At 32.4% G+C, this 11095-nt stretch overlaps 2 protein-coding genes across 7 annotated transcripts in view; one reads left to right on the top strand and one right to left on the bottom strand.

Annotated features, from left to right (window-relative positions):
• Positions 1–3968: 3968 nt before the first annotated feature.
• Positions 3969–4540, bottom strand: LOC123012860 (UPF0728 protein v1g117062-like). Of its 2 annotated transcripts, none has more exons than XM_044411045.1 (2): positions 4438–4540; positions 3969–4390 (listed from the first exon to the last, which is right to left on the bottom strand). In XM_044411045.1, exons 1-2 carry the CDS (start codon positions 4517–4519, stop codon positions 4026–4028), a joined length of 447 nt encoding a protein of 148 aa, XP_044266980.1. In that variant the 5' UTR covers positions 4520–4540; the 3' UTR covers positions 3969–4025. The 2 variants fall into 2 exon arrangements, with proteins under 2 accessions (XP_044266980.1, XP_044266979.1); XM_044411044.1 differs by having other exon boundaries at positions 3969–4407; positions 4452–4534.
• A 69-nt stretch (positions 4541–4609) lies between these two features.
• The window catches only part of LOC123012859 (PDZ and LIM domain protein Zasp), a 15380-nt gene continuing 8894 nt past the window's right edge, over positions 4610–11095 (top strand). For 2 of the 5 annotated variants that reach the window (XM_044411043.1, XM_044411038.1), the window contains exons 1-3: positions 8058–8360; positions 9611–9759; positions 10484–10745. In XM_044411043.1, coding sequence (XP_044266978.1) covers positions 8247–8360; positions 9611–9759; positions 10484–10745 — 525 coding nt within the window. In that variant the 5' untranslated portion in view covers positions 8058–8246. Of the gene's footprint in view, positions 4739–8048; positions 8361–9610; positions 9760–10483; positions 10746–11095 lie in introns of those variants that run through there. The other 3 variants (XM_044411039.1, XM_044411042.1, XM_044411041.1) reach the window with 3 other exon arrangements.

Raw genomic sequence — 11095 nt, 5'->3', positions numbered from 1 at the left:
CGTGTTGTGTATTTTCGAGTGCTAATAGACATTTAGTAGTGCGCGATTTTTAAAATTTCGAGTGATTAGTGAGTGCCAATGGGGGAAATGGAGAAATCGTGCTACAAGGATCCGGATTAAAGGGTAAGTCAACACAAACTTATAATTTTTTAGCAAACCTACACTTTAAATTTTGTTAAATATTTTCAACTAATTTAATAACACGTACTGATTTTGTGTTTCTTTATTTGCAGTAGGTCCGTGTAAGAAGCAGAGGCAAATTGCTACAAAGGGTAGCAGAAAAAGATGCCATAATGGTTAGTGCATTTTATTTTTTTTATTTGTTTATTGCAAATTGAAGTGTGAGAATTTGTGATTTTTGAGTGCAACCGTAAGTATTTATTAAATTATGAATAGGAATTAATTGTGTTTTAGATGAAATGTATTATTTCTCAAATTCTTTTTCAAAATTTGTACAAGACGAGTTTAAATTTACTTTAACTAAATTAATTTTAACGAAAACTTTTTTTGTCTATTCAAGAAACATTAGCAGGAATAATACACTACCATGGACCTAGTATAGTAAATACTATCTCCAAGTACACTACGTATTGTAAGTAAGAATTAAATTTTGTTCCAGAATGAATGGTTAATTTTTTGGTTTGTTTCAGAAACTCCAATGACCAGTAAGTGCGTGTTGGGTATTTTCGAGTGCTAATTGACATTTAGTAGTCCGCTATTTTTAAAATTTCGATTTAATTTAAATTCAAAAATGAGTCTTTTTAAAAACTTGTAATATTGTTAGGAATTGTCTCAATATCAACAATTGTTATTTATTATACAAGACGATAAAGAAATTGTTTATCTATAAGTGAAAAGTTTAAGTTTACAAGTGGACTTTTTTCACGAGTAGATAAACAATCTTTATCGTCGTGTATAATATTTCGTTTTATTTTGTACTCACTTACCAGAATTTCTTGAATATAAACAGTAGATAAAAATTACTTTATTTCACTAGACGATAAAAGACTACTTTGTCCACTGAAATTGGTTGATAAAAGCACTCTTTAATATTGAGTACAAAATAAAATGTATTTTAATAACATCAATAATAATAACTTAATTAATAATAATTCATTAAGTTGCGAGGCGGAATATCTGTAGTGACGCTAGATTAGCGAATTTCTAACATTAATTCATTTCAACAATTCATCAACATTGTTACTTGATAGCAATAATACAGGGTGCGCCAGAACTCGCGCCCCAGAGAAAAATTTCAAGTAAGATAGGATACCAGGGACATGAAGAAAATGTTCAAAAAATTTTGGCATTCATTATTTTGACGTTTGACATTTTTTATGTCTATTTAATGATACTGATGATCTTGTATATGTTTTTTTTTTAATTATTTAGTAAAAGTTCAAAAATTTTGCCAATAAAAGCCACAAATAACATTAAACAGAGTTACAATTTAGGATACAACTTCCTTGTTTCCTCTTCTAATAGCCTATAGCAAAAGAAACTTGGAAAATTAATAGAATAAAAGTGCAAAATTTAAACTCTCATAACTTCGTAATTTTTATAGGTAGAATTTTTTTAACATTTTTTACATGTTCCTGGTATCTTACCTTAAATGGCATTTTTCTCTGGGGCCCGAGTTCTGGCGCACCCTGTATATCCGTAATGGTAAATCTTGCCTCACTGCATGTCTAAACCGCCGGGTCAGTGGAGTGTAAAAGTGGTGGAAATTATTTGTCAGAAAATTATGTCTTAAAATAATTATCTGCCAAATGGTTTCTTCTTCTTTTGCCGGGTCAAATAATAATAATAAAATAAGTGAAGTGTGTGAATTTGTGATTTTTGTGTAGGAGCAGTTACTATTTTTTAAATTATAAATAGAAATTAATTGTGTTTTATTTCCCAAATTCTATTTGAGAAAATTTTCAAACAAATGCAACTTTACAATAAATTTTTTCTTGTAATATTTACAAAAATAACTATCCGGTTGTTGGGATCTTTAAATTCGTTCAGGTGTTTAAAAGTAATCAGCTGTACCAACTCTTGTAATTTTATCTATTCTGCAATAGTGGGAAAACCCCATTAAAAACGCATCTCTTTCGAGGGGTGTAGCTCGCTTACGTAACATTTTTTGATACATGTTCATAGGAAACTTTTGTCTTAAAATTGAATATTCTATCACCTGTTTAAGTTTGTAACAATAAAAACGGAACACCCTGTATATAAGTATTATATACAGGCTGTATTATGAAAAACGCCCCAAGCCATAACTCCATTATTTTTAAAGTTATGACAATATTTCTTAGAACAAAGTTGAACATTTTTTGTCATCTATCGTTTAGGATAGATGTTAACTTAATGTTGTTTTCTGTTTCACCGGAAATGACATCATCTTTTTTTTTATGGAACACCCTGTATATTTAACCACTTTTGGATTCTTTGTTTAATTGTCTTCTAACAAGTTTTAGTACCATGTGCCTAAAACCAACCCTTCGTGAGATATGAGTCAATTAAAAATTTATTAAAGTAGGCAGTGGAAAACAAAATATTAAGTAATGTTGACAAATATTATTACTTTGCATTTTCTCTTATTATTTTTATACTTTTTGGTGTTCTGGTGATAATGTGTTAACAGACATGATTCAAGAATATTTTGAAAGCAATAAAAATAGTTGGAGACCACAACGCCTTTACACTGGGCGGTTTCCAATAAGAGAAGTTCCAATTCGTCGACCTGAAGAAAATTTGAGGATGTTTGGGGTTTTTAGAAAACCCAAATTAGAACAGTTGCGTGCGATAAGCCAACGTTACTTGCAATTTCTTGAATTCATGTTCTTGCATTTTCTTCAATACCTATCTAATTCTGTATCTCTTTGAAATTGGAGATGTTTTAATTTGGGTTTTCTAAAAGCCGAAAACATCCTCAAATTTTCTTTAAGTCGCTTAAATTTTCGACGATTTGGAACGTCTCTCATCAGAAATCACCCAGTGTAAAAGCGTAGTGCTCTCCCACAATTTTGATTTTATTCAAAATATGTCTGTTAACACATTATCATCCATGATTAACATTAAAAAGTATAAAACAATAAGAAAAAATGCAAAAGAATAATATTTGTCAACATTACTTGATATTATTGTTTTCCATTGCCTACTTTAATAAATACATTATTTGGTGAARATCTCACGAACGGTTAGTTTTAGGCATATGGTACTAAAACTTGTTAAAAGACAATTAAACAAAGAATCCAAAAGTGGTAAAATATACAAGGTGTTCCATTTAAAAAAATAAAGTTGATGAGATTTCCGGTGAAACAGAAAAAAGCATTAATTTAGCATCTATCCTAAACGATAGATGACAAAAAATGTTCAACTTTGTTCTAAGAAGTATTGTCATAACTTTAAAAATAATGGAGTTATGGTTTGGGGCGTTTTTCATAATACAGCCTGTATATAATACTTATTTACAGGGTGCGCTAGAACTGGCGCCCCAGAGAAAAATTCCATATAAGGTAAGATACCAGGAACATGGAAAAAATGTTAAAAAATTTTATCTATAAAAATTTCGAAGTTATGAAGGTTTAAAGTTTGCACTTTGACTCTATTTATTTCTGTTGGAAAAATAATTTTCCAAGTTTTTTTGCTATAGGCTATTAAAAGAGGAAACGAGGAAGCTATATCCTAAATTGTAACTCTGTTCAATGTTATTTGTGGTTTTTATTGGCAAAATTTTGGTACTTGTACTAAATAATTGTAAAAAAACATATACAAGATCATCAGTATCATTAAATTGATATAAAAAAATGTCAAATGTCAAAAAATATATGTCAAAATTTAGAATTTTTTTTAAACATTTTTATCATGTTCCTGGTATCTTACCTTACTTGAAAATTTTCTCTGAGGCGCGAGTTCTGGCGCATCCTGTATAAGGGGAAGCCACGAGGCCGCGTCTAATGGAACCTACATATTCTGGTTTGAAACTTTGCTACTTTTTATTTTTAAATTTCGATTTCAAATCACAAAAATCATTTCTAAATCGAGTGCTCGCCAACCATACTGGACTGTTTCATGGCTCTAGTTTTAAATTTCTCGAAAGTTTGCGGTATTTCAAAAATGAGGTCCACATCTTCGGCCAGTAAATCCCGGGTATCCCCCGTGTACTTCTTCTTCACGGTGTCAAAAATCGCGATATTCTGCTCAGCATCAAACAAAGCTCGCGTTTCCTCCACACTCTTCACGACATTCTGGCAGACTGGATCGTCCTCAAACTCAATATTGAACATCAAATAGCGCAAATCGCAGCGAAAAATCTGCTTGTCCCTCAAATGAATCGTCAGATTATTGAGTCGATTGGTTGGAATGAGTTCCAGCTCGTATCCAAGCTCGCTGAGTTTCTCTAAAAAAAACCTCAAACTTTCTCGCACTCAAAATTGAGTTTTTTACTCAAAAGTCCGTACAACTTCTGCGTTTTGTGTCTGATCACGCCGTGGGTTTCATACGGCCCAAAGAAGATTTTGAGTGACATTTTGTGACTGTTGTTTTTGAATCATGATCTGCCAAACAGCTGTTTTTTCAATAAAACCAACTAAATATAAAATGAGCGCCCGGATTCACTCCCCCACCAACAAAAATGCCTCTAATTGCGAAAATATCAGGACAGTATTTTGCCAGGCGTATAAAAACGATGTCGTACCAGAGGCCCTCTTTCTGGCAATGGAGGCCTTCTGGTCAGAAGAAAAAGAAAGTGAGTTCTATACTGCTTCCTCAGTTTGTTATATAATCATTTTCATATTAATGTGCATCGAAAGTGAGCATTTTAAGGTGGCAACCATGCGAAAATTCAAACAATCCCAACCTCAATCGTCCCTAAAAATTATTTTCTCAAATAAATGTGTACCCCAGTCTTTGAGGTAGCAAAAATAATTAAAATAGGGTGGAAAACATAAAGATTTTTCTCGATTAAATTTATTCTGAATGACATTAATGACACTTTTTGTGTGAATCGGCCTCTAATTTAAAGAAGAATTTAGACTTCTACAACCTACTTGATGCACATTGAAATGAAAAAGAGTATAATTGCCCTAACAGGTGGTTGTGAGTTCAAGGGTGGCGCTGTTAACAGGAGCTAACATGAGTTTGTTTTCTAATTGTTTTGCAACCTGGATGGTGAAAAAGCTAAAATCGACAGTGATCATTGTTTTCGTAATTTTAGACCAAAACTTTGCCAATTCCTGCAAATAGTTTCGATTTTTCGCTATAAATAAGTGTGCTCTCTGTGATGTAACCGGAAATTCGGTATCTTGTCAAGGATTAAAGAATTTTTAAATAAATTTGTAGTGTTTTTAATATTAATATCTGTAACACCGGATGACTATTATTGTTTGTGACAAAAAAAATCGGCTAACACTAAATTATTGGTAATTCTTCTAATTTGTAAATGAGCAGTTTGATTGATTTTATAGCAACTTGAGGAAAAAAATCACAATCATTTACAGTCACCTGGTAGTATGTTTATTTATCAGACATTTTTTAAATACATAAAGAAAAGATTTCAATTAGTTATTTGCCGATCAAAGCGTCGTAAGAATTTGAAATTAAGTTGTCAACACAAATGTCAAATTCAAACGTCACATTTTTACTGTAATTTTTTTTACAGTTTCCGCTTGTAATGCTGGATCTTTAATTGAAAAAAAGATGTTAGTTTGCTTACACATTTTGAAGAATTTTTTTTCTGACTATAAACTGTTTTTATTTTTACTTTGGAAAAAAATAATAGTGAAATACTTTAACATTTGGAAATTGGTCTGTGTGATGTAATCGGAAATTCGGTGTCTTGCAGACCAGGGATAGAGAATTTTTATGTAAAGTGTTTATGTTTTTTATACTTTCATTTTCATCAAACACTTTTTTAATAGTTTAAAATGAAACGACCAAATTTGGTCATTTCTTTCACGTTTCAGCTACTTATTATTGTATCAACAAGAAATTACTCCCTAGGAATTAGGGATATTCGTGAATAGGTTGCCATAAATTTGGTTAGATTGGTTTGTAGTGACAAACAAGAATATCATAACTAGTGTCAAAAATTTAGGTTAAGTCACATGTTAGCTTGTGTAGGTAACTGAAGGTTGACAGAAAACGTCAACCGTCAACAACAAGGGGTAACCAACCCTAAACATTCAAAATTACTTCTGAAAATTCTAATTACAAACAACATGAAAAACGTAATTTTCCTAAAAATTCAAATCCTAGGTGGTAATTTCTTGTTGACAAATCTGTATTTAGATGATGTAAATTTCCTATTAAAGTGTCCTATGAATTTGAAATTATGTTGGCAACACAAACTGACAAATTCAAACGTCACATTTTTGTAGTCAATAATTATTGTCATTCATTTCCGAGGGCCTACCACTGACATGGTCGTCATCTCACGGTCACTAATAATAATTCAGTATTACCAACTTAGTTTCAAAGTCACAGGTCACTGATCGGAGATTTATCTGAAAGCATGGTAATTTTCCAATTTACAAAAACTTTGAAAATATTTAACATATTTAAAAAATGTTTGATAAGGATAAAATTTTGTCATTTATTTCAGGTTTCAGCTGTTTATTAGATGGTCTAAATTTCAGATCAGTGTCATATGAATCTGAAATTAAGTTGGCAACACAAATTGTCAAATTCAAACGGTGTTGTAAACTTAATTTCAAAGTCACAGGTCACTTTGATCGGAAATTATTAAAAGCATGGTATTTTTCCAAACATTAGTTTTAGAAAAACGTCAAAAATGTTTAATGGATTATACATGGTGCACCAGAACTCGCGCCCCAGAGACAATTTTCAAGTAAGGTAAGATACCAGGAACACGAAAAAAATGTTTCAAAAATTCTATCTGTCAAAAATTTTTGACATTTGACATTTTTTATATCTATTTAATGATACTGATGATCTTGTATATGTTTTTTTACAATTATTTTGTAACAGGACAAAAATTTTGACAATAAAAGCCGCAAATAACATTGAACAGAGTTACAATTTAGGATACAGCTTCCTTGTTTCCTCTTTTAATAGCCTATAGCAAAAAAAACTTGGAAAATTATTTTTCCGGCAGAAATATAAATACAGTCAAAGTGCAAATTTTAAACTCTCATAACTTCGAAATTTTTATAGATAAAATTTTTTTAACATTTTTTCCATGTTCCTGGTGTCTTACCTTATATGACACGAGTTCTGGCGCACCCTGTATAAGAAAAGTATCAAACTGGTCATTTCTTACAAGTTATGAATATCCAATCAAAGTTTGAAATTAAATTGGTAACACAAGCTGCCAAACACAGACGTCACATTTTTGTAGTCAATTGTTAAAAAAATAAGTTTGCATTTATAAAAGTTTCTGTTGTAAACTCAGCATTTTTAAAATTTCTGTGAAAAAAAACATTTTCAAAAATTTTATAAAATATTTTTATTTTTAACTTTAGAAAAATTCAGTAGTGAAATTTTCAATTTTGTTTTAATGTACCAAAAATGACGTAGACTTGATGTAGACTTTATTTTCCTTTTAATTCGTGTCTGTTTTAAGAAATGACAAATCGACAGATGTTTTTTGATTTAAAACTGCAATAAATATACGATTGAATGTGCGATTCTGTTTTTCGTTCCACATACCGTTTAAAAATAGCGTTAATGTCGAGGAGACTCACCCATCATTGTTTACTTTAAGTGAGTGAAACAGTTTTCAAATGATTTGCACCTATTTAAAGTTGGATGAGTTGACTCTATACCGGGTGACTAACAATGGCTGGTTAGGTTGGCAACAATGAGTGGGGTTGACAGTTAGACCTTCACCCCATTCCTTGTGTGTTATACCTTTTTTTATGATTCTCTGAGCAATAAATTGCATTTGTTGAAAACCGAGACCGCGCCCCCTGCCGTGTGTCCCGCCGCAGGCAGAACGCAATAGCGTCTTGAATCTATTTCTGCACCACTCAGCAATGCAGGGCAGAGGGGGGCGATTCCCGACCAACTTCTATCCCGGCTAAACCAATTCTGTCAGTTATTCGAAACCTGTTGAGTGACCGAAAAAAAAAAACAACACCACACGAAAATCCTTCCTCGATTAGTGCTACATCTCGGCCAGGATTTATTGTTAATGTCTAATTATAGTTTTTGTTCGCTTGGTCCAATTTATTTTCGTGAGTCGTAAACTCGTGTGGTGCTTTAGTGGTTGGTTGGTGGGCTTTGAATCGTGATCCATGGGCAAAACGCATCAAATTGTGCTCAACTTGCGGAGGGATTCCCCCACTGAGCAATGGGGATTCAGTCTAGTGGGTGGTGCCGACGTCAAGATGCCGCTGATTGTCACCAGGGTAAGGCAAGGTGACTTTGTATCATGTTTGCACACAATTTTGCCAAATTTTCAAAAATAAAATATTTTCATTGCCTCGGTTTGGACCAAAAACAGGAAGACCTGACCTGACTTGACCGCAACACTTTTGTTTAGTTTTTTACTAATATTTCGAGGCGGCTATACTGAAGATACTGGATGAGTATTAATGTTGGTGACAAAAATCTATTAGCAACACTGAATTATTGGTGTTTATATGAATGACATTTGCCCATAAAAATGTGACGTTTGAGTTTGACAATTAATGTTGCCAACTTAGTAAATTCTTCTRTTTTAAACATTTGTTTTCTAATTGTAAAGAAATTTCGAAATTTCTTTGAAGATGCCGCTGATTGTCACCAGGGTGAGGCAAGGTGACTTTGTATCATTTTTCGAGGATTTGCACACAATTTTGCCAAATTTTCAAAAATAAAATACTTTCATTGCCTTGGTTTGGCCCAAAAACAGGAAGACCTGACCTGACTTGACCGCAACACTTTTGTTTATTTTTTTGCTAATATTTCGAGTTGGCTACACTGGATAATGTAAGACAGAAGATTCTGGGTGACTATTAATGTTGGTGACAAAAATCTATTAGCAACACTGAATTATTGGTGTTTATATGAATGACATTTGCCCATAAAAATGTGACGTTTGAGTTTGACAATTAATGTTGCCAACTTAGTAAATTTTTTTTTTTTAAACATTTGTTTTCTAATTGTGAAGAAATTTCGAAATTTCTTTGAAGATGCCGCTGATTGTCACCAGGGTAAGGCAAGGTGACTTTGTATCATTTTCCGAGGATTTGCACACAATTTTGCCAAATTTTCAAAAATAAAATATTTTTATTCCCTCGGTTTGGACCAAAAACAGGAAGACCTGACCTGACTTGANCGAGGATTTGCACACAATTTTGCCAAATTTTCAAAAATAAAATATTTTTATTCCCTCGGTTTGGACCAAAAACAGGAAGACCTGACCTGACTTGACCCCAACGCTTTTGTTTATTTTTTTGCTAATATTTCGAGTTGGCTACACTGGGCAATGTAAGACAGAAGATACTGGGTGACAAAAAATCTATTAGCAACACTGAATTATTGGTGTTTATATGAATGACAATTGCCCATAAAAATGTGACGTTTGAGTTTGACAATTAATGTTGCCAACTTAGTAAATTCTTCTCTTTTAAACATTTGTTTTCTAATTGTGAAAAAATTTCGAAATTTGTTGTAGGTGGGATTTGGCTCACCCTCTGACGGGGTCCTGCAACGTGGTGACATCATCACCAAAGTGGGCAACTACGATGCCCGAGACATTCGTCACCAAGATGCCCAGACTTTATTTAAAAACGCTGGCAACAATATTCGAGTGGTAGTGCAAAGGTGAGTATTTTCACATTTTTCGAAATTTTAATTTTGGCAAAAAAATTACGTACTGAGACACAATTAATGAGGTGGTGGCGCGACCTAGAGCAAGGCTACGGTTCATTAACCCGAATTTACAAATTAGTTTTCTTGTTTTGTTGTTAAAATGCGTAATAATAAAAACGTTTGGTACCCTGCAATCGAAAAAAAAAAAAAATAAATTAGAGTATGCTAAAAGTGAAAATGACCATTCACCGTTTTCGTCTTGTACAGTATTTTTGTAATAACTTGCAACAAAAATAACTTGCTTTTAAATGATTAACGTTGCTCAACTGAGTTAGCTAAATGATGTTAAAAATAAATGCAAAAGAATTTATTTCTGTTTAATTTTTGTTTTTTTATTTTTTTTTCATTTCTTCTTAAACAATTCTTTCTTGTTTTTTACTTTTATTATTATTATTATTATAAAAAAATTTTTGCTCTAAAGTAAAGATTATTTCACTCAAAATGAATAAAACGCACACTTGTCAGTTTCCGCTGACCATTTGATGTCAAAAATCAGGATTGCCATCTGGAGGACTTTAATCACCGCCTACTGCTCTAATTTATTTATTTTTTGATTGCACGGTATTTGGGCAGATATAGTGTGTGTTATTTGATTCATGACACCACCAGGTCCAAGAAAAATACGAAAAAATACAGAAAAAAATTATAAAAAATTATGATAATTAAAAACTTCCAGAGAAAACAATCCTCGACACAATACTAGCACAGGATCATCAAGGACCAGCTCCCACAATTACAGTCCTTTGTCCGTTTCACCGCATCTTTCTCCCAAGGGAAATTACTCGACGCCTTCGCCATACAGTCCAGCAGGATCAGCACTGACTCCATACTACTCCTCGCCGTTGACGCCGATCGACGATAATTATTTTGAACCGGTTTACTATGGAAACAGCAGGAAGAACACCGCCAACGGACAGGACATCCACGTCACCAACCAGGTAACATTTTTGATAAATAAGGAAAAAAGAAAACAATAAAAAAATAAAGTTCCAATTTGGAGAAAAAAAAAATCACCCTGTATGTACTACTGAATTAGTGAATTAAGTATTGGTAATCCCGATTGATAATTTCGTCAAATTTTCTTAAAGAAATCGAAAAACTACCAATTGGGTTGAAAATAATTCAATTTTTTTTTACTAAACAATGTCCAAAATGACAATTTCAGCAAAAGACGCAATTATTTTGCAAAATTGCGTTGAAGATAAGCCAAAAATTCAACAAAATAGTGGTATTTCTTCCTTTTGAGCACATTTTTGAGATAAAAAAATTTAAACAAGTTAAAAAATTA

This window comes from Tribolium madens, unplaced genomic scaffold (genome assembly GCF_015345945.1).
Source record: "Tribolium madens isolate multiple individuals breed KSU strain unplaced genomic scaffold, Tmad_KSU_1.1 Scaffold_96;HRSCAF=242;Tcas5.2_LG5, whole genome shotgun sequence".
NCBI classification, from domain to species: Eukaryota; Metazoa; Arthropoda; class Insecta; order Coleoptera; family Tenebrionidae; genus Tribolium; species Tribolium madens.
The sequence above is the reverse complement of the archived record's forward strand: the minus strand, read 5'-3'. Positions and strand labels throughout refer to the sequence as shown.